At 46.1% G+C, this 24,163-nt stretch overlaps 1 protein-coding gene across 1 annotated transcript in view; it reads left to right on the plus strand.

The window, feature by feature from the left end:
* Positions 1-24,163, plus strand: part of LOC119386565 (uncharacterized) — a 132,440-nt gene that overhangs the window by 38,648 nt on the left and 69,629 nt on the right. Inside the window, 6 exon segments of the mRNA XM_037653848.2 lie at positions 2,597-2,729; positions 4,827-5,000; positions 8,576-8,638; positions 8,640-8,670; positions 17,333-17,511; positions 23,418-23,654. Coding sequence (XP_037509776.1) covers positions 2,597-2,729; positions 4,827-5,000; positions 8,576-8,638; positions 8,640-8,670; positions 17,333-17,511; positions 23,418-23,654 — 817 coding nt within the window.

Below are 24,163 nucleotides of genomic sequence, written 5' to 3' on the forward strand. Positions count from 1 at the left end.
GTGTTCCCTACGCGATTTGGCCCGGCCAATGTGTGGAATCCCTCCATTAAGGTCTTTTAGCAGTCTGGCTATCTGCGCCTGCTCTGCCCTTCCCAGCCATCCGGAAAAGAAAGAGACCCAGGAGTGTGTCTATTAGACTGTGTACACTTGACTCACCATGCTGAAAAGTAAAAGGAGAGACTGTGTTCGGCGAACCGTCCAGGAAAAAGGGCAATTGCATTGCTATGTTGAACTGTTGGCGCCTTTCTGCCTTCATAAACAATAACATTTCTTGCTTTCCTGTTGTAGATACAAGTCACAGACGTCTTTGTTTTGAAGTTGTTTTGAAACTGCAGCCGCCCCCTTGTTCAGATGTGCTAGCCCGATTGTTAATGCTCTGGGAAAAAAAGAAACACTGCGATTTTGCATGTTTAGTGCTTCATTGAACAAGTCAAGATAAATCTGATTCTCGTGAGACACAAAACTTCCGTAAAAATACGTGCTGACGAATCCTGGGCAAGTCACGGTGCCAATGATGACCCTCAGCGTACACATTTCAGCTCCACGAATTTTTTGTGTAGCCACGTAGGCTAGCAACGTGTTATTGTATGTTCTTTTCAGTTGCTGTTGAAACTAGTGCTCTTTGGCTTATTCGCCTTTTCGGTCGGTTTCAAGATTGCGATAGCAGCAGCAGGTGTTGCACCCAAGAAACTTCCGGTCACTTCAATTATCACTCTCTAACACCGAAGCAGAAAGCATGCTTTTGAAGTTGTGCCAGAGTAAGGAAAGACTCTTTTTCCGCTTTCAGGTAAAAAGAAGGCGCTGAAAGTGAAGGACTAACTCTTATAATGTTGTGTGTGCAGCTCAGTAAAATACTTTATAAAATATTTGGCCAGACACAGGGAAAAAGTGTTGAAAATGTGCCGGTTACTCGCTAAGGCTTTTGTTCCTCGACAACGCTACTCGGCTACTCCGGCGCACAAAACCGGAAGTCGTCCAGCAGCTTTGTTTGTAAACAGCGAAAGGGTCTATACACAGCGTCTGTCGGCATTTTTGTGGTGCATGATATGTATATATCGTATGTGGGTAGTCGCGTGAGCTGGCGATGTCCTCTTCCTCTTTTACAGCTGAACAATAACACGGCATTTGTAACAAATCGGTGATACTGAGAACTGAGACGCCTCATCTTCTGAATGAATCGTGTGCGCAACCATTCAGTCATTTGGAGCTGCGTTCACTCCATTGCTATCGCGAACCGACCAAGTACCCGCCACGTCGTGGGGTCGGTGCTGTCCTCAGCAGCCGCGTTCCGATGAAGATCAAACGTGATTGACTGATGGAATTCGTTTATATCCACTTTAATAGACCCCAGCTGTCTAAATTTGATCAGCAGTCCCGCTCTCTGCATTGTCCTTCATTACCTGTGTGTTGCTTTCAGATCCAGCACATCGTCGGTTGCGTCAAAATCGTTTTTTTTTTTTTTTTTTTTTTACATTGTTGATAGGTGGGAGCATGCTGCAACCGATTTTCTTGTTGTTTCGGGTTGTTGACACCGTAGAGTTTCCTACAATACTTACTAGAAGGAACTCTGGCGCTAGTGTCTATGGGAGCTGCAATGCATCGCGCTTCAGACAGCATGAGAATCATGGTTAGTACACGGATTTGTCTAAACTTCGTTCTTTCGGCTCCGTTTTGGCTCCGCGTCGCCTGCATCCGCTTTGTCGCAAAACGAAGTTCAGCAAAAATCAGCAGTTTCACTTCACCACTTTAACTTCGTTAGGCTCACCGATTCAAATCTGGTCATGAAGTTCACAACGATCCATTCTTTTATCCGAAAGAAAACCAAAACATAGCAATAAACAAAGCCACAAGTGCGTTCGAAGCCCACAAGCACGAAGACTAGGCAAATCCATGTACTACCCATCATTCCCATGGTGGCTGAACAATCGCAGCGCCAGAGTTCCCTCTAGGTCATTTTAGGAAACTCTATGGTTGACACCACATGGAAGATATTCGCCCACAGTTCTGAGAGTGAAATGTTTTCCAGCCCAGGCACATTTCTCTCATTGTAAGCATGGTGATGTGGAGAAGTCGAGGGTTCTCAGAGAAGGAAGATTGTTTTTAACAGGGATGTTGAGAGCAACCATCTTGGCGACGAGGATTTTTCACTGGACTTAAAAAAAGGCTGTGACGGACGACTACTCGTTACTTCACACCTTTTCTGTGAACATCTTTGTTTGAAGAGCAAAAGATTTGCTTGAAGTTGCCAGAGTAGTTTCTCTTAACGTTAAGACGTTTGCACAATGTCTACGCTGGACTAGTTAGTGGCTGGTCAATAATGAAAATTAACTTTCATTTCACAACTTGCTTCCTGAACAAAAATATGGCCTAAACAAGGGAAAAGGCTTTTAGAATCTCGTATTGTTTTGCAACAGAAAGCTGTTTGTGGTGTTCATAACTTCGTAATAAAATACTGCCACTGTGATTTGGAGTGACATTTATGGATGAAAACATAAGCCTTTCATTTCCGTCTATTCTGACCCACCGTTTTTTTTTTCAGCCAAATCAAGGCAAATCAACTTGTTATAAGTAATCACGAGCCGTTATGTGTTCGCAGGGGTCGCCATCTACCGTTTGAGCCATGTGTTGGTGGAAAGTATTCGGAAGCTGAAGAAAGTGCAGTGGTTGGCGAGGTACGGCCAGACAGCCCCAACGCAGCCACTGCAGTGTCTGCCTGCAAGCCTTCTAAGGTAAGGGTGGCAACTAAACATTTGGTTGCTTCTTAGAGGGATGTACATTCCTGTGACCATGACAAGTGCGCTGCAGCTGATCATGCGCATGCCTCTGGACAGTTTCGCTGGCGTTATGTCCTCCTACGGTTTACTGTATTTACTCGAATCTAAGCCGGCCCCCCAGAAGTTTGTGGCCAGAAAAAAAAAAAAAAAAAGGTTGCCTCAAGTGAGAATGCTAAATGAGTATGCTATAAATTGTCACAAGCTTTCCTACCTGAACAACTGCCCTCAAGTCAATAATTAAAAGCTATGGCAAGGTACTATTGCTGACTCAATGCAGAGTTTATGTGAGAAAAGGACAGGAGCCTAACTGTCATAGGTCCTTTTTATAAAAAATATCACAGTTTGACCGCAAGGACGAAGCAGTGAATGCGATAGCAACAAATTGTAATGTTATACGAAGTAAGGCTGGCAGCTAACTCTTTTGTATCCGATATTGCGTGACCACAACACGCTGGTGTAAGAGAAGGCGGCAGCTCCAGAGAGCAGTGCTCTTTTCGCACAGTCTCTTCGTGTTGAGAGCGCAGCACGTAGAGTCGTGCGCTGATGCTTGGCGAGACAGCGCGCGTGCCAGCGACTGCGCCCTTAGAATCGAAGTTCACAGTTGCTGTTCGAGTAACCCCGCCCCTCCCGCGTCTTTTCATGCTCGTTCAAGACGGCCGGGGGTGAGGTGTTTTTTCTCTGCTTGAGCATTCGACGACAGATTTAACACGCGGGTGGTGTTATCACATGTGCCATCCAAGCGACGGAGATGGGCCTGCTCATTTGATTTCTGCTTCAGCAATGCTCGTCGCCCCCGCTCACGTGCTTGTACCCGCGGGCAGAACATACGATGCGTAGGGGGATGTTATCAATTTGGACTTTATACGGGACATGACGGTGACGGCAAAAACCCGTCGAGAGAATGCCCATATAATTGCTATCACAATATAAATCTGTATGGTCTAATAAAAGACACCCTGTAATTGTATGTCCTAAGTATCCAGCATTACCCACTATAGCATCGTGAGTTTTGGTTGCCACTATGCATCAGTTCAACAGAAGTCTTGTAAGTCAGTTTTATCACAGAAATAATCTTTGAGAGAGTTGGTCACAGTGCAGCGAGTAACTGCAAGCAGCTCCAAAAAAAGTTGGTCGGCTACTCAAAATTTGGTCGAGTGGTGCGCTTATGAAAAAAGCTTTCATTTCTGGTAAAAGTGTTGTTAGTTCCAATAGCTTTTGCTTGAAAGTTGAGTTCATTATGGTTTCTCTGTTACCAGATCTTTTTCAATTGCGGTAAGGTTTACGTCGGCCAAACTGGCTGCTGTTTGAGCATTTGGCTTCATGAGCACCATAGTTCTTTAAAAGGTGCTCCTTGATCCAATTTTAGCTTTGCATTTCCAACAGTGTGGCTGTAAGCCTTTGCTAGGGCTATTCTAGCCTGCCACAAGGAGCAGTTATGTAGAGACATAACTGAAGCTTCTGTTGATCCATAGAAATAGCCCTATGAGCCAACCCTCACTGCAATGAGTTACAATTTGCGGGATTAATGCATGCATTAATTGTAGTGAACCTTTATGTGTGTTGTCATTGTTTTTTTGATAGAATAGGGCTTTTTGTGTCTTTACACGTCTTTGATTGTGCCAGATCAACGCGATTGGTAGTATGTTTCCAGATCCTTGTATGTTCCCAAATAAGTGTGGTTTGATGTTAGTGCCAGTGCCGTCTACAACTTGCATTGTCCCCATCTGTCGTGCGCTGCTTATTTTAAGTCGTGCGTTCTTACCAACCTGCCCGTGCCTTGCCCCACTTTACGCACGTATGGTTTAGAGGCACGTTTGATCATTATGCCTGTGGCAGGGGCGTAGGCAGAAATTTTTTTCGGGGGGGGCACCTCCTTGATCAGTAGTGGGGACGAGCAGGCAGATGTGGTCGAGTGTCATTTTCTGCTCTGTATGCTATGGCAAAAAAAAATTTCGGGGGGGGCACGGGCCCGGTGTGCCCTAACGTGGCTACGCCCCTGGCCTGTGGATGTTAGGCTGCTGTGAACAGGAGCACGGTTGTGCCGGCATGCAGGAGGGCGACTTAGTGAATGGCCGCTGCTCACCCCCACTGGCCAAGCGTCCCCGCCTGGACGAAGGACTGAAGAGTGACGAGCAAGAGCAGCGTGCCCAGGAGGCCTGGGACGAGTACACGGCCCGTAACCGGTCCGTGGTTGTCGACACCTTCCAGGGCCAGTTTCGCAGCACGGTGGGTGCACCAACGTATCTCTTCACAGCAGTACTTTGTATTCATCTATTTGATGTTGTCCAAGCTGCACTGTATGCTTACATGACATACTCCATTTGGAAAAATTGTTTAATGCACCTGGTATACCCCAAAATAGGACGTTTGGGGATTAACGCAGTGAGCCCAGGTAGCTTCCCACTATTTCTAGACCTCTTAGAAACTCTTCTGAGGCCTCCTTAAGCACCTTTGTTGCAGCCCTTTGGACGTCTTCCGCATTGTCATGTTTGTGTCTCTTTCGGTGCACGTTTTTTTCTTGGAAATGGGAAGAAGCCACAGGGCAGTCTGGGCTGTATGGTGGTGGTGCTGATAGTGGGGTAATGCTTGCCTGAGCAAAAATTTGCCGGCGATTGTGACAGGCCACCGTCATGGTGCAGGACCCGCAATGTCGCCAGCTCTTGACACAAATGTAGCTTTCATTGACTCAGCAGCAGACTGCACTCGCCGCTGTTGGCTTGGGCCTGGGACAGGTGCTCGAGCTGCACTGAGACGACGTCTGGAAAGGAGCGAGCAACCTCTTGGGCAAAGAATTCTACTTCATTCACCCGGTTGGATGGAGGAAGAGTCCAGTGGTGCGCGCGAAAGCTTATTGGCTGTTGGCAACAGCTTCCCCAGTACGTAGAATACTTGGTACTGGAAACACATCAGCTTCATGCAAAACCACTGGATCCGTGGTGCCAGTAAGTCAACATCCATGGAACCCAAGAGCGCCACCGGAGGTTGGTCGTCTGTCTCGAGGAAAAAACTGAAGTCGACGGACGTATTCCTCGAACCTTTGCACCGCCCAGCTGGCCGCCAAAGCTTCTTTCTCCGTTTGGCTGTACCGGTGTTCTGTGGGTGTGAGGGAACGGGTCACAATTGAGAGGTACTGTGAAAATATGAGAAAGGAAGAGGAAGAATTCAAGCATGGCATGAAGACCAGAAGAATATGAAAACGAAGTGGGAGATATAAAAAAAGAAGGTGACGTAGGCATAGGGGCCCTGGCTGTTCGATGGTGAGCTGGGTACGAGCGTCGCCGGCTTTTGTTCCGGGCGCTCCGGCTCCTTCTGTTCTATGGTATCGCACCGTAGTCTACGGCTTTTCAAGGACACCTCCAAGTAACCGAATGGCAGCCACGGAAATCTGCAGCGGCCAGGGAGCAGCACGACTATTAATTACGCTAATCACAGCATGAATACAAGAAAGATATGTAATTATTTCAGTATACGACCTTATTAGATAACAATATCTTCTTTTCTGTCATGTCTGTCACACCACTCCTTCAAACAGAGAACTTGGCTTGAAATCCATACTTGTTCTTTGTAGATCAAACGAAAAAAAGGTTATGAAAAAAAGAAAAACAAAGGTACACTGGAGAGAGGCCACATGTCCAAGAAGTCAAATATCACAAAACAAACCAAGGATGACAATCTTTAGAGAAGTAAAGAGAAGGTGAAACTTTAAACGCAGTTTTCTCAATACTGTTTCTTTTTGTCATGTTGCTGAGCTCGTGGAGCAGATATCTTGGCAAATACTTCACAGATTTTGATTCTGTTTCCTTTGTAACGCCCCTTGAACTATGCTTCAGGGGGCTGCATTTTTATTTTTTCATTTTACTCTTATAAGAATTTTTAGTAGGGCTTCTCGTTTGTAGTGCAAGTGTGCTTATTGCAGTGTCGCTGAAGAAAACGTAAATTGCAAGTTTTAGTGTTGCAAAAAAATAATTTTGAAAATGTTGCACCCTTCAGCATACATTTGGCTGTGCATACAGTATTTACCAACTTTTTACTTCATTTTGTAAATCCTCCAGCCCCTCCATGAGGTTCAATAGAGAAATAACTTGTCTCACAGGAATTTTTTATCCTATTGCCTTGAAATTTTTATGGAGGCATTATGGGGCCATTCTTAGTCTCTTCCAATTTTCATCAAGCTCCATCCAGAAACAAGAAAGTTGGTTCCGAAAAGCATGTCCCTTCTTAAATGGGTGAGGATTTCTGTGTGAACTCAGTGAGAAAGCTGCAGTTCCATTTGTTGCTCTGTCACGGAGGACGGAAGAAATAAGTGTAAAACAAAATTATTTTCTTGGTAGAACTGGCTTTTGAACCTTGGGTCTCACATTCAGAAGCTGAGTGCCTTGCCCACTGGGCTAAACACCCACACTTGTGAAGTATTAACGCAGTTAAAACATGAATATAAATGGAGTTGAGTTTACGCTGCTATCATGTTCACCAAACTGAACCACTTGCTCTTCACACAGTCCACTAGAACACGCAGCATCGAAAACTGCCATGCCACGAAAACAAGAAAGCTGCAGTCTAAAATTGCACGAAACCAAAGTGACAACCTGGATTATGGTCCTTCTGTTTATGGTGGGCACATTTTCTGTTACGTGACATCGCGTGCCAAATAAGAGTCGGCTAAGAACCATTAAGGCGTTGTTAATTTTGGTTGCCGCTCTGCACCGGCTCCACATAAGTCTTGTAAGTTGACTTTATCACAGAACATTCTGATAGCGATGCAGCTGGTACCTACGAGCGGCCCCCTAAAACACACGGTTGGAACAAAGCTTGTTGTAGCAGTGCCCTTACTGAAAAAACCAACTTTAGTTTGGGGTAAATGTGTATGCTAGCTTTGATTGCTTTCGCTTGGAATTTATTCTAGTCTTCATTGGTGCAGAATCGCTTCTTTCGAGTTCAGGATGAGAGAGTGAGTTCTGCAATATTCCCACTCAAGCGGCAGTGTCTTTTTTCTTGATGTTCGAAATAACTTTCCCTATATGCAACATCCATTCGAATGTTTAAATTTCTCTTATTAAGCCCAGGCGGTGTTGAGACGTAGAAGCCATGTTGAAGAGCGATGTCTGCAGCCATATGGGCCAAGGAGGAACCAAGGGTGATGGTTCCCTCTTAAGCACTGGTCTGTGACTCACACAACCAGTCAATGTTTCTTCCTGGTCTGTAGAAACAAAACCGAGGGTGCAAGACAAAATCAATGCTGTAGAACCTCTAGGCAAGGGTTACCACTGCATAAACCAGCAGCGTAGGCATACAAATATAAATCAGCTTATTTTCCAGCAATTTCGCAACAATAGATGTGATAGCATGTTATACAGATTATGTGATGGATGTTCATTTCCTTTAGTTTTGGTTATTGGCTAGGGTGCTACAGGTGAAGCCCTTTTCTAAGAGGCATTGATGTAACAAACAGTCATGTACAAGACACCAGTATGGCTAAATGGAAATGGCTCAGAGCCCTGCTTATAAGAGTGACACTTCATATAAGGGACAAGAACTTCTCCTGTGTCTTTTGTTGAGGGGTTCAACAGTATTCTTCTGAAGGAAAGAGCCGTGTACATTGTGAGCATTGATAAGAAGGACGTACCATCTGACATAACAGAACTTGTATTTCTGCTTGCCGACACAGCGAAGCACACAGATGACAACACTGAAGCACCAGTTGTATTTGTAAACCGGCACAATCGTTCAAATTGTGTTGTACTGAGTGTCATTTCCTGAGGCATTGCAAGACCTTGTAGAACTCACTCTCTGGTTTGTTGTAGGTGGTGTGCTCCGAGTGTGGCCATGTTTCGGTGACCTACGAGCCATTCATGTACTTACCCCTCCCCACTACCTCATGCCATGGAGAGACAGATTGGTAAGAACCTCTCTAGTATCGCCCCTTTTGTGAGTGCACTGTGTAGACTTGAGTTGTGCACGAGAATGGTGGCATACTTTTTGTGGCTCAGTCTTAAACACTGAAAGTTCCAGTATAGAGATTAATCTTGTTTTTTTTTTCAAAACATGAACAGAGCCAGAGTTCATTTATGCGTTTATTGAAGGCTATGCTTTAGCACTGTACAAAAGTGAAAAGGGAAATGAAGACTACACAAGAAAGGATGGGTGTTTTGTGTTGTCTTTAACTTTTTATGCTAATATACCTCCACTGTGATGCTAGACCAACTAGGTGAACAATCAAATTCTTCTATAAACGGAGTAAGCCTGTGGGTTCGCAGGATTAAGGGGGGACGCGGCTTTCGTATCGCGAAAAATGGCAAAAAATCGATTTTTTGAAAATCACATTTTCAGTTTCTGTAGCCCCTTTTATATCCGATTCCAAAATATCTTCACCGAAAACCACGTAGAAGTGCTATAAAAAAAATTGTTGCACCTGCCGGGGTGGCGAAAATTATTGGGGAAATTGCAAAAAAACACCGATTTTCAAAAAATCATAGCTCCGCAACGACGCCACCGGGCGCCGATATCTTGGGCTCATCGGAAAGCGCATTTCTCAGTCTTCAAATTCCCCGCCGCAGCTGGCTCCTCCCTTCGAAAACAAGCGCACAAAAAGCAAATGTTCGAAGGTCGTTTCGAGCCTTCCGATTGGTCGCGTCCGCCATGTTGCCTCAGCGCGCCTCGCCATTGGTCCGATGCTCGCTTCGGGAGATCGTCGTCTGCAGCTCGTGCGTCTCGAGCTCACGGCTGTCGAAAGTCGCGCTACTTCGTGGTGTATTCGCAATCGCTCTGTGTTCACGGCTCGACGATAACTTTGAACAAGAACTACGCCTTAGTTTGGAGCTACTAGCGGAAACTCGGTGGGATTACGATGGCGCGCCGCACTCGTAGCGAACATCGTAAACACGCGTCTCGGACCGATTCTCTAGCGTTGAATCATCGGATCCGTGGTTGGACGTTCTGCTTATGTGCACTTCGGACGTCGTGACGAAGATGATCGCAGGACGACTCTTTGTACTCGCGACCACGCATTACGTACTTTGAAACATCGGGCACCGCGGCCGGCGCGTCTACTGCTCGGAGTCGTCACTAGGCCTAACTCCGCTCACGGCGTCTGCACGCGAGACGAACCTCGAACTTTGCGGGCAAGAACAACGCGTTAGCGGACTCGCGGCAGTGTGCTTCTTCGCAAGGAACGAAGCGCCTCCCCCGCCGGCTCCTCGGTAGAGCGGATGGTCATTTTACGCATCGGTAGCGGACCCCGCGGCCGAGCTCGTCGCGCAGCGTGCGTGCGTCGGCGTCCCGAAATGCGAGGCCAAACACGTTGCGCGCCTATTTTTCGTCGCCGCACCTAGGCATATTGCGCATCGTCACCGAATGCCGCCACCCAGCACATCGCGTGCCGACTTCCCGGACTATGCGGCCGAGCACTTAGAGGTGAAATAAAGCACTGCATGGTGATGCAATTTAGGCGCGCTTGGGGCCGTGCTTGGTATCGCCGTAAGCGCTCATGAATCATCTGAAAAAATAAAAGCCTCGCAGAAAACCGTGTCCGCGACCGGGTGAATGATGAAGCACATCGCAGGCGAGGTTTACAAATTAGCTTGACGAGTGAAACAGGGAGATGAATTCATATCTGCCCAGTTCGCGTCTTGAATAAACTGCTAAGGAATTCCTATTCCACCAATGTCTTGGCCATAACTGCCTGTTATTTAGGAGGAAGGGATAGGTTGTCATGATGAGAGCCGCTCTTAGTATCCTATAAAAATGATTCAATGATCAATTGCAATCAAGACTGTTAATTATGTTAATGAGAGCATGAATACAAGAAAGCTGGCAAATCATCATAGTACATGACCTACTTGCATTACAATATCTTGTTTTTTGTCATGTCTATTACACCATTTCATAACTTCGTTTAAAGTCATGCTACATGTTCTTTGCATATCAGAAAAGGATTTTAAGAAAAAAAGAAAGAAAACAAAGGCACAACAGATGAAAGGCCACATGTGCAGGAGGTCCAACCTTATAAAACACATTAAAGATCACAATCTTCTTGTGTTTTAGAGAAGCAAGGCACCTCAAACTAAAGACAGGGCACTCGAGAAACTGCACATTACGAAGCACACAAAAGATTACGACCCCAGTGCCTTTTGATGAAGTAATATCGTTGGTACAACTTTAAAAGCCGTTTTCTCAAAACGGCTTTTCTTGCTTCCTGCTTCGCTTGTTCCGCTGATTTCTCACTGACCGCTGGGTCTATTTCAGTTCCGTTCTTCGTTCTATATTCCTTGAAGCACAGTTCAGGGCGTGACATTCTTGCTTTTTCAGCATGGCTTTTTGATAATTAGCTATTTGACGAGTTGCACAAAGCCTCGATGCCTGTTGCACAGTCACCTCATGAAAAATGAAAACTAAAAAAAAAATTTGTTGCAAATAAAAAAATCTAAGAATGTCATGCCCGCAATAAGACATCTTAGAATGCATAGCACTTTGAACGAATTTCCTATCGCATTTTTTAAGTGAGTCAGACTCGGAACAAGAGCAGAAGGTGAAATATATTGTACATCAAAAAGTTGTAAAGATATATTCATGAAATTTCTACAGTAGCATTAAAAAAACATTTCAAATAAGTGTGCCAATTTTCATCAAAATCCATGAAGAAATAAGAAAGTTGGTACCGAAAGCCACGTCCCCCCTTAAGTTTAGTTGGGTGCAAGTTTACAAGGCGGCAGTATTTCTTTCTCCGAGGCAGATGAGCCTGCACAAGTGGGTGCGTACTCAAGACCGATGACATAGCCGTATGGCCAGTGACTCCACCTTTCAGGACACAAGAGTTCTTTAGTTGCAGAGGCAATGGACCCTTTTTCCAAACATGCAGCGTGGCGCTTCCCCTGGTGGCAAAGTTGGCCGAGAGGGCACACCAGCCAACAAACATTCATGAGAATGTGAAGGTGTAGTGCGGAATTGCATTTTTCTGGCAAACTATTTGCATATCTTCTGCAGCAGTCTGTTGGAACACACTAGTGCATACACTCTTGAACCTTCAGTAAGCATTTGTGAGGATTTTACAGCCTTTAACATGTGGCAGGAGCACAGAAGGAGCGGCCAGCGAACTTGCTATCTTGAAGGCTGTGCTTTACCACCATACAAAAGCCAAAATAGGCATAGCTCTCAAACTCTGTGCGATGATAATGTGACAGAGTGAATTCAGCAGCCTTTTTCTTTACAAATGAAACAATTAACTATAATAAGTGTTACATTGAACAATTCGAACCATAGTATGCACATTTTGTTGCAAATTTTGACATTTTTTTGCACGTCTGTGCAATTTTGCATTGAGGCAAAGGATCACCTTTGAGATTAGCATCCAGGAACTGGTTGGAAGTGTTTGCGGGGCGCCATCGAAGACCAATTCCTTGTTTTCTCTTGAGAAATCGGGCAAGTATGCCAAGTGCTAGATCGAAAAGTCATAACTATAATGTGGGAGCTTTCTGAAATATTTGAGCACAAACAGAGCTGCCATAAGCAGAAAATTTATCTTAAACAGAAAAATGCCCATTCCTTCGATGCATTTTCAGTAACAAGCGATGTAAGGAAATGCCAACTTACAGTATACTTTCAATAATGCAAGCTCTGATAATCCAAACTTTCGGTTACTTCAGTCAAACTTAAGTTTTTGGTTGGCCCTCTCTGTTTTCAATGTATTTTAAAGCTACTTAATTCTAACTGCTCTGTCGCACAAGTTCAATTAATTCTTATCTTTTGCTTGTCTGTGCCTGTAAATATCTGCTGCCTTTGTCACTTCTGCTGACGATTTGCATTCTTATATGACTAACCGTCACAAATAAAACTGATTGCCTGCCTACGAAGGGGCAAAACTAGCTAAACCATTGACACCAACAATTGCAGGTTGACTGAAAAAGAAGTGAAAGAAAATTAGAAGAAAAAACACTGGACAGTCTGGCCTCGTTCTTACATGTGCCAAACGCTTCTTAAAGGGACTCTAAAGGCAAATATTAAGTCGACGTTGACTGTTGAAATAGCAGTCCAGAAACCTCGTAGTGCTTGTTTCGTGCCAAGAAAATGCTTATTTTGAAAGAAAATCACGTTTTGAAAGAAAATCACTCCAATAACCTTGCCAAGACGCAGCCACAGGCCACTCCGAAACTGCATATTTCACTGTAACGGAGCTTAGCTTGGCCAGCAACAGCAGAAGTAGAGTATCGACTGGTCAAAAATAGCAAGAGCCAAGCACATGTAGCAGTATGTGATACCGAAACTACCACTGATACGCACAGCTCGGCGAAAACGGAACTTTTGAACCACTCGCGCCGTTCCCCATGGTAGCGCCAAGAGGTTCTTTTTTCCATGAATCAAACAGAAGCGAACAAGCAGCATTTTATTACGTCTTGTGATGCACGGAAGGTTCTTTTTTTATTGCATCTACAGTCAACTGCCGATTTTTCGGACGCCTGATTTTCCGGACATGCTCGAAAATTCGGACGCTTTCGTGGCACCGTCACCAGCCCCATAGACGTCAATATATAAGAAAGTCCGAAATTTCGGACGCTGAAATTCTCCGGCGTCCGATTTTTTGGACTTTCTGCCCAAACTGCAGGACTGAAAGGATTTAACTGAAGCCTCCACCGCTGCCGCGTTTTATCATCTCGTAGGTTCGAACTAGCGCTTTCGCGAGTCGATCTGTTTGCGATAGTAACAGTCCGAAAGTCAGCTTTGCCGCAATGCGAAAGTGTTATGGGGTGAAGCAGACCAGAAATTCAAAGGGGCCGCTATCACGGCGCAGTGCGGCGATGTCTTTACAGATAAGCGGCGGAAATGTACGGAGGCGTGATGGCGGCAGGTGGCAAATGCGCCAGTAAGGCTTAATCGCCGACAACCCTTACGATAAGCATCTTCAGTTAACTGCTCGGCAGTGCATGTGACCTAGAGCAGTTGCATGCATACTGTGCGCAGGCGAGAATCCAAACGCGCCGCGCCGCCATTCATGCTGCCTCTTTGTGCGAGACCGCGAAGTGCGCCGCACAGACGTGTTGCCTTCACGAACGAAACCAGCTCGCCATTGCCGCGCCCGTGTGCGGTCAGGAATGGAGTGGGCATCACGAACCCTTTCATGACAAATGCGTGCGTACAGTACAGCAACAGTACAGTGACGGCGTCACCTTAGTTGGCGATGTGCTGCACACAACTAGAAATGATCGGCTTCACGCGGTAGCAAATGCTGCGTATCGGCGGAGATTCGGCGATGCGTGTGCGCGTCATTTACGTGCGCACGCGCGTTGGGGGAAAGCCGGACGAGTCGTCCGCTGTTCCGCCGCAGTCCTTGTGCTCCGTGTCATCGTTTCCAAACGCTCCATGCAAAAGAGCTGTAATCTATTCCGTGCTTTGCTGGTATCAGCGGCGCTCATCGCGAGACGCAAATTTGCTAGTGGCGGCTGGCACGTAGTTAAGCGGGGATCGCGGCAGGTACCGAATGTATTTGCGAGAGCATGGGCCCGCACCAAAATGCATGGTAAGTGTACTGGGAGGCATTAAAGCTATTTCGGACGGGGCTGTGGCAATTTGACTGCTTGATTGGAATAAAAAAGCATGAATTTGTTTTTTTGGACTGCCCGATTTTTCGGACGATTTCGCGGTCCCTAGGGAATCCGAAAAATCGGCAGTTGACTGTAGTTTGATAAGTAGTGGTTATTTGTACTCGGGACTCTTTGACGTCATCGGGATCATTTCGAAAATGTCCCACTCGTGGCGCACATCGTGTCCTACATTTACATTAATTTCTCGATTACTAGAGCACCTGTTGATACTATTGACGTTTTAGACGTTCTCACACGTTGACCTTTCACTCTGACATAAATTGTTATTTGCCTTTAGTGTCCTTTTAAGTCACTTTCACCGCTGGTGTTGTGTGGAAAGGCATACTAAGGTAAGGAAAGGGCTAGCAGCTGTCATGGGACGCAGCATATTTTGTCCCATAATTACAAACACATGCATGTGCCATGTACAGTCAAACCTCTTTTCAATTAATAGGTACCCAATTTAAACGTACTAACAGTTAAAACGTAGTTGTGACGAATCCCTGACGGGGTCTTATAGAGCCTAATGCATTCGCTGACCACCTAAATGGGCCCTCGCCAGGTCTGACCACATTGAGCTGACGAGCGCAATGCATACACTGGGCGTTCACAATCATGTCTGTCGAAATTTGCAATGCTAAGAGCTGCGGAAATAGGTCAAATTTCAAGCTGAACGCCGCTTTCCCTTCGTCTCGCGGGTGCACGCCCATAGAAGGAGGGTATGACGTACTAATAGGAATAGCCCTACGTAGTTGTCAGTGACGGTGGTGGCTTTTATTGCGGGCGTAATCTTTGTGGTCGCCACACTGTTTGAACAGCAACTAGCTGACATTTAAGACCACAGCCGCTTCATTGTTATGTCAAAGTTAGATGTATTTCTACCAGTGCTCTCGCGCTCAATTTATTGTAGTCAACTAAATATAGACATATTGGTCTGACAGATTCGCATGACTTTTTGCGTACATATAAGATGCATCAGCGAAAGTATCGGAAAAATGGTGCGTCTTAAGGGGAGACGCGGGTCTTTTTTTTTATTTCTTTTATTAGCTGGGTGAACTGAACGAAATTTAACAAACTTATCCCATTTTTTCTGCAGATTCCAAATCTCTAATTACCGTATTTACTCGATTCTACCGCACCCTCGATTGTAACGCGCACCCGTTTTCCGCGACCAAAAAAAAAAAAAAAAGTAATACATCGATTGTAACGCGCACCCATTTTTCGTGAGAGAAAAGAACAAAAAAAGTCCGTAGGAGTCAAACTTCGCACATTCAGAAGAACAAGTATTTCGATTTTAAAGAACTAAAGTTTCAAAAAAGTAAAACACAAAGTGAAAAAGCGGGCCTTGCCGCTAAAACTGTCACCACTACGGCGGCGATATGAGTCGCATAATGGATCAGTCCTCGTCGCTGTTGGACAACTCCTTGACGCTGTCAACACTCTTCGATTTCGGGAAACCGGCCCTGCTTTGATCCACTGAAACCTTTTCGTGAAGCTTTGCTGTAAAGAATATTCTGCTTCTATTTCCGCCAGTCTCGCACGCACGTTTCGGGAACTCCGAACGACCGCGATGCGGCCCGATTTCCGTCCGTCTCTCTGCACATGTAATAACTATTCTTTTAAATGCGGCATCGTGGTACACTCGTCGAGTATTTGGAGTCGGCACTTCCATGCCGTCGATGCGAACGCAGAACGGGATGACGAGCTCCTCAGCACACGTACGAACTGAAACAATGGCCGAGGCGCGTAGGAGGCGGCCATTTTGAAATGCCGATAGCAATATGATGACCGAGTTTTTTTTTTCGGTACTCGATTCTAACGCGCATGCGATTTTCGGACTCGTTTTACCGAAAAAAAGGTGCGCGTTAGATTCGAGTAAATACGGTAGATTTTTGGTAGCTGCATTAGTACAAAAGATGTGCAATCTCTAAAAGCATATTTCTTCGGGGAATTTTTGGCAACTTTGCTTTGTCAAACACAGAAACAAAGTATGTGGCAAGGCTGCCAGAGAGCTGGTTTAGCCGGTGATGCTAATCCGATTGTCTTCAACAAACATTGAATGCAAAATAAATAGACGTAAATGTGAGTGAAATTTTTTTGCTGCATACTGATTCTGATAATCGAGAATTATAATTTGGTGAACAACATTATAAGAAAATAAATAGCGTCACCGGCTAGACCAGCTTCCTGGCAATCTTGCCACATACTTTGTTTTTGTGTTTGACAAAGCAAAGTTGCCAAAAATCCCCGTAAGAAATATGCTTAAATATGTGTTAGAAATTGCATATCTTTTGTTCTAATGCAGCTATTAAAAATCTACTTAGAGATTTTGAATCTTTAGAAAAAGCTGAATAAGTGTATTAAATTTCATGCCATTCACCCAACTTTTAAAAAACCATTTTTTAAGACCCACGTCTCCCCTTAAACACAATATGGTACATACTCTACTGGCAATCATGCAGAGCTGCCTATATAACATTGCTGCAGCCCTGAGAAAGAAACATCATAAGTTGGTGTGTTTTCCCGAGTCATATTTATGACAACTTCTCATAATTCAAACAAAATCCTGGGGTCCCCTCGGGTTTGAATTATCGAGAGCCCACTGTACTTGATGTTTCGAGCGTCTAAGCACAATGATTGGAGATTTGCACACATCAGAAGAAATCGTAAAGTTTGCATACTAACTGCTGATCCAGAGAATGCTTTGTGACACTGGCATCTGTCACAACAATTGAAATACGTGGTGGTAACAAGCCATAGCAACGCCGGCGCGCTTACACCCCAGCACTTCGACCGGCCATTGCTAGGGGGTCATGTGACTGAAAAAGGTCCGTTGACGGTCGTAATTTGGTCATCAGCCTCCCCTATTTTCGTAAGTTCTACGGGATGCGAAACCCACAAGTAAGCCTAAGCGCAGAAGCTTTTTAATCTCTCACTTTGGATGTTGCCGAGAATAGTGTAATGCCTTGTCTGGCCTGTTGTGTGCAGATGTGACCTATGTACCCCTGGGTGGAGGTGATCCGGTACCGTACCGGGTGCGGGTGCCCAAACGCGAGAAAGTGCGCAGCCTGGTGGAGGCCCTGACGTCCCAACTGGAGGAGCCACCACCGCATGGCATAGCCCTGGCTGAGCTGGCCCACAATGGCCACATGGTGCAGCGCATACTGGTGGGTATTACCACTATGGTTGCATTTAAGACAGCTTGAAGCAAAGCTGTGAGCTGGTTGCACTGTTCTGCTAGGGCATCGTTCAGCAATGCAGCGAAAATGTGGGCTTAGAGAGAAAGAGCACTGCTCTTTGCTACAAATGCAGTAGAATCTCTTTGAAAGAGAACCTCAAGGGGTGGGGAAAATGTACACATATACGCTATTCTAAGCACCCTATTTCTTTCTTAATAGTGATACAGTCAATGGCTGATTTTTCGGACGGCCGATTTTCCAGACATGCTAAAAAATTCGGACACTTTTGCGGCACTGTCACTAGCCCCATAGACGTCAGTGTATGAGAACGTCCGAAATTTTGGACGCTGAAACTTTTAAGCGTCCGATTTTTAGGGCTTTCTGCCCAAATTGCAGGTCTGAAAGGCATTAAATGAAGCCCCCACCACTGCTGCGTCTATCATCTCGTAGGTTCGAACCAGCACTTTCGAGAGTCGACCTGTTTGTGACAGTAGCAGCGTAGTCCATCAATACTTTTTACTGGTCACGAAACTTCCCCGTCACTCTATGGGAGAGCTTTGTGTGTCGCCAATTTTGACCGCGGGGCGGCGCCACCAGTGTTAGGGGGGCACCCGCGGCACTCGTCGAAGCAGTCGGCGAGGCCTGGCGAGGCGACGGCGTGGTGTGTTTGCTTTTGTGTGTCGTGCTGTATCGCGTGTGTGTGGTGCTTTCTGTGCGTCTTATCGTATTCAAACGTGACGAATACTTAGCGGCAACGTGACGAACGATGCAGAAGACGTCCTGCGTGCCGCACGGTCGCTCCGGCGAACAAGGCGCTCGTCAAGGCCAGCGCGGCGACGGCGTGCTGTGTTCGCTTTGTTTGCGTCGTTTTATCGCGTGTGTGCCTGTGACCATTTTCGTATGCGACAAATAGTTAGCGGCAGCTTCACGAACGATGACGAAGACATGCTGTGTGCCGCACTGTCCCTCCGGCTATAGGAAACGCTGAAAAAGTATCGTTGTTTGTGTTCCCCAGCGACCTCGAAAGCCGCGAGCAGTGGAGGCGGGCGATACCACGTAAAGAAACGGGCGCATTCTCGTTCAGTTCACCAAACGTTCGAGCATGCGAAAAACATTTCTTTAACGAGGACATTATTCGCGAAGACGAATGCGTTATAGAAGAGGTTGCCGCGCGAAAGAGTGAAGCTGAGGGCCGGCGCTTTTCCTCGATTATTTGAATGTCTCCCGGCTTACTTGGCCAAAAAGAAGCCGGCACCTCGGCAGTTGCCTCACAGGCGGCCGGTCAAGCGTCATTGGGAGTCTTCGGAGGATTCCAGTGGGGAAAATGCTGTGCAGAGGATCCGCGTGGACGTCTCCGACGAATTGGATGCAGTAAATCATGGTAAATATCGCAGTTTTACGCGGCTTGCTCTTCTGTGTTCTTCGGCACGCGGATTATAACGCAAGTTGAGCAAACGTGATGGATTTCGTAAACCTTTGTGTTTTTCCCCTTGTTCTGCAGAAAGTATGCCGACGGTAAACACGGCTGAGGACAAAGCTTGCAAAAGAGAGGAGGCTGTGTGCAGCGCTTCGGAACAGTTGTTTGTGCTGCTAAGTTCTTCACTGTTTGCCTTCAGTTTCTGCTTTCAAAATAAAATGATTATAGCCAGCAATTTACTGTTTTGTTATGAGTATATAGAATAGATACAGCCCACTGGCTTTCACCTTTTAATAAAGTGCTAAAAGGATTGAATATTTCCTCTAGATCAAACAGCTGCACAGGACCCTTGTTCAACTTTCGTCCAAGTGAAAGAAGCTGCTGTAGAGCATGGCTGGGAAAATACAATATACAATCGCTTGGCACTTCGCAGAGTGCGAGGGTCCTTAGCCATTTTGCAAGAAAGAAAAAAAAAAAGAATCCAGGCCATGTGGCTCTGCAATGTGCCTGTAAATCTAAGTACACATGTTTTTGCGCCTCATCTCCCTGGAAGGCGAGCGCTTCAACAAGCATGTTTAGCAGCACACCTTAGCTGCTTAGCCACCGAGGCTGGTAAAAGAGCCTTATCAGAGTTTTCGCTCGTATTATTACAATATTGTTGTGATATTCACTTCAGAGTTTTGTACGTGCAGTCTGCCCGAGACAGAACTTAGCGACGCAAGGGCCGTCTACAATTTTTTTCTCTAACGTGGTATTTCCTACGTCGAGCGTCGGTGGCGCACGGAAATGTACCAGTAACGTTTAACTCGGGTCATGTATATTCAGAGGAATTTAAGCTAAGTCTTTTTTCAAAGCATGGATAAATCACCGGGAGAAAGTATCATCGCGTAAGTTGCGCGCATCAGTACGTTTTTTGGTGAAGAGACGGGATTCACGTTTGTCGTACGTACGGCTGTGTTGGTCGCGGTTCTTCCGCTGACGTCGGCTACAGCCTCGTGTAAAATAAAAAGCGTCAAAAAGGCATGACCGAGCAGTCTTTGCTAAATCAGCGTGCAGGGCGTGGCTGCACGCCGATTTCGCCGCGATCGAAAGGAATAGAACACTGCCGCAACCGAACAGACATTTATGGCCGCTACGCGCAGATACGAGTACGCTTCCTATACGCGATGGGTGATCAGTATATAAAAAAAGCCGCAGAAATATGTCCGTGAAGCCACCAGAGCGAGTCGCCGCCACGGAAACCTCTTGACGCACCAAAAAGCCGTTTAAGCGGCCGCGATGAAAGCCCCCTTGTCTGCACTAACGCCCCTGGCGGGAGACTATGTCCCTATACCAAACTTGGCCCGAAGTTTCGTGACCATAAAAAAGTATTGAGGGACTATGGTAGCAGTGTCTGAAAGTCAGCTTTGCCGCAATGCCAAAATGTTAGGGGGTGAAGCACACCAGAAAATCAAAGGGGCTGATATCACGACGCCGTGCGGTGGTGTCTTTAGAGATAAGCAGCAGAAACGTATGGAGGCATGACGGCGGCAGGTGGCAAACGCGCCAGTACGGCTTAATTGCTGACAACCCTTACGATAAGCATCTTCAGTTAACTGCTTGGTTAGTGCATGTGACTTAGTGCAGTTGTATGCGTACTGCACGCATTTAATAGGTGAGAAACCCATACGTGCCACGCTGCACCGCCATTCATGCTGCCTCTTTGTGCGAGACCGCTAAGTGCTCTACACAGATGCGTTGCCTTCGTGAAAGAAACCAGCTCGCCATCGCCGCGCCCATGTGCGGTCAGGAACAAAGTGCGCATCACGAACCCTTTCATAATAAATGCGTGCGTACGGTACAGCAACAGTACAGTGACGGCGTCAGCTTAGTTGGCGATGTGCTTCACACAACTAGAAACGATTGGCTTCACACGGCAGCAGATGCTGCATATCGGCGGAGATTCGGCGATGCGTGCGCGCATCGTTTACGTGTGCACACGCATCAAAGAAAGACGGACGAGTTGTCTGCTCTTCTACTAGTCTTTGTGTTCGAACGCTCCATGTGAGAGAGCCGTAAGCTATTCCACGCTTTGCTGGTATCAGTGGCACTCATCACAAGACACATATTTGCAAGTGGTGGTTGGCACGTAGTTAAGCGGGATTCACGGCAGGTACCGAATGTATTTGCGAGAGCCTGGGCGCAGAGCAAAATGCCTGATATTTGTACTGAGAGGCATTAAAGCTATTTCAGACGTGGCTGTGGCGATTTGACCGCTTGAGCGGAATAAAAATAGCATGAATTCGTCTTTTTGGACTGCCCAATTTTTCGGATGATTTCGCGGTCCCTAGGGAGTCCCAAAAATCGGACGTTGACTGTACTAAAAGGAAGGGCCTGAGGTGCCTGGATTCGAAAGTTGAAGATGACCTCACACCCGATTCGGTTTCACGGCGGGATTTCGACGAGGTGGACGTGAGAAATTGCATTATATCTGGCAAACAGTGAAAAGAAAGATGTGGTGCAGACAGTGAAGCCACTGCTTGTGTCTCATACTCATTCAGTCACTCACTCACTATCGCTGCCACTCGAGTCCGTCACACCGCCTCTCTCGATATCTCATAGCAATAGTCTCCTGTGCCATCTAAGTTGTTTGTGATCAGACACCTTATAAAGGGACCCTGAGACGGTTTTGATTTCTTACAATGTACAAATGCATTGAGCTATTAAAGCGAGCCCTTAAAGGGAACTGCGGTGCATTTTCGACCATATTTAGATAATGCCATTCTTAAATTGTATTAACTGTCCTGTAACAGTTAGGGTGGTTCATTTTGCTGAGATACTCATCAATAACTTTAAATAAGCAATAAACGATGAGTTGAATCAGAAACTGAAGCAAGGAGCTGCTCCGTGCTAGGTATGCGATGACGTCGCAAAATGCATTACATGCCGCCACAGCTGGCCAGGGTGTAAACATAGCACACGTGCTTCTATTGCGCAAAAAGCTAGCTGGCAATGTCATCTGATGCGGAATCAAGCTGTGACAGCCCGTGTCAACTTACCAGTGACGAGTTCAGCGATGATTGCAGCTACTATCTGAGCGCGGAAGCATCGCCTTTTGATTTTGACCCACTGGTGCGTGAAGTAGCTGACGTGCCCCGCAATATTGTGCGTGCTTGCTGTAAGACCCGATGTCAACGACGACTAACACGCTATGCAGCTAACAAAACCGAACAACATTGCTCGTGTCGTCTTCGCCTCATAGAAGAAAGCGCGCGCTGCAATCTGCTGGGCGAGGCGGTGATGGAAAAGAGTAGGCACGTTGCGTCACATACACAGGGTGGCCTGCGTTAAACACAGGCGTGATTCCGCAATTGGCTACCAATTTTTAAAATTCATTTTTTATAAAACTAAATGACTTACGGTTGTATAATTTGACACATATCATCAGGGTACCGAAGAGAACATATCTTGAAAGTTTAATTGAAATTGGTGAATATCGAAAAATCGCCAAAGTTCCCCTTTAAGATCATTTGCAGACTGATTTAAGCTCTTTGCGTCAAGTGTAGTTTGTTACAAAGCAATAAACATGCGTTTTTAACTTCCCTGATTTCATTCTTCATAGCATTGTTCTGTATATGCAGCACTGGCGATCGGTATGATTGAATATGTCCTGCCTACGTCACTGAACCGTCACTGAACAGCAAGCATCGTCCGCCTGTGATACAAGTGCCCCATGTTGATTTGAGCTGCACAACAGTGTTTATATCAAGGGCTCTTATTGGCATTTGTTAGGGCCAACAAACAACTGACAAACAAAGCAAGTGCGACCTTATGACCTCGTGATGCCACCGTAACCCGCCTCGACCTACTGAGAGCCTGCCATGTGCCGCCGACATCTATGCTGCTGTCTCTTTTTGGAACCCAGCAACACAAGACATGGTCTCTGAGATTTGACGGCTAGCAACTGCGCTTGGCAGCATTGGCTGTGTGCTCTTCTTCAGAAAAAAAAAGATAAATAAATAGAGAGAGAAAGGGGGGGGGATGTGTTTAGATTCGCAGGCAAACTTTTTACCAATTTTTTTGTGCAGATACGGGGGTGTTTAGAATCGTGAAAATACGGAATGCTCTGATTATGCTCAACATCCAATTTTTTGGACTCTCTAGGGACTGCAATATCGTCTGCCCGAAAAAACAAGCACATTTTTTCTTACTTTTACCAAGGGGTCATATCGTTGCAGCCACGTCTGAAATAGCTCCAAAAGAGGCCCTGCAACTCCTTTCAAGTAATCATTGAATGACCACCACACTCTAGGATATTGTTGCCTTGCAGAGCTCTTGTCCCAAAATGTTTTCTCTTGCATCAGCATGAAAATAAGGAAGTGTTTCTCAGAGCTTGGTATTCTCCTCTCTGTATTGTACAGTTTTTGGTGAAATTTGTAGCAGTGATGCAAGCGAGTCTCAGTGCCTAAGGAGTGTGCTGCACTGTCCTCGCGCCCAGGATGAAGACATGGCTGTGCGGTGTATTGGGGAGGGTGACCGAGAGGTGTTTGCCTTTGCCCTGGGACCTTGGGTTGAGGAAGAAGTGAAGGAGGACGAGAATGTGCCCAAAGAGGAGTGCCTTCCTCCCGGGGCCAGGGCATGGCACTCGTGCGCCATCTGCCTGGAGGACATGGCTGACGACCACCTGCACATGCACCCCTCCTGCCGATGCCTACTCTGCCATAACTGCCTCGAGGTACATCACTCGCACTCTGTAATGACTGGCTGAGGAAATGCTGCTGTCGCCACAGCACGCATGAAACGCGACAATTTAAGGCTAAGTAATGCGTGTAGTTCATTTCTGCCATCTTCAGTTCGTGTCATATAGGTAATTTTAACTCTTATACCAAACCCAACTCTTATTGGCCAGATTTGTAGCAACAGGATGCGGCCATTTCAAGCACTTGGTCATACTAGTCATTGTGTGCTTCCTCGTCTTTCGTCCTGTATTCTGCGCTGTGCAATTCAATACGTTATGAATTATACCAGAAGTTGTTTTGATGTTTCAATTCATGAGCACTGTACAAATGTGCAGCGATAGTTATTTTTATTGCAGTAGCAGTTATATGGACACTCTCGACTGTCTTTCGCTGTTGGCATCGCCGTCATGTCCCGTGTATGTATAAGTATATATAGATGTCACAAAAAAAAACAGTTCAGAAAAACACGTTTCGAAGCGCGGATTTTAACGGGCGACCCCTCCCT

This window comes from Rhipicephalus sanguineus, chromosome 3 (genome assembly GCF_013339695.2).
Source record: "Rhipicephalus sanguineus isolate Rsan-2018 chromosome 3, BIME_Rsan_1.4, whole genome shotgun sequence".
In the NCBI taxonomy this organism is placed as follows: Eukaryota; Metazoa; Arthropoda; class Arachnida; order Ixodida; family Ixodidae; genus Rhipicephalus; species Rhipicephalus sanguineus.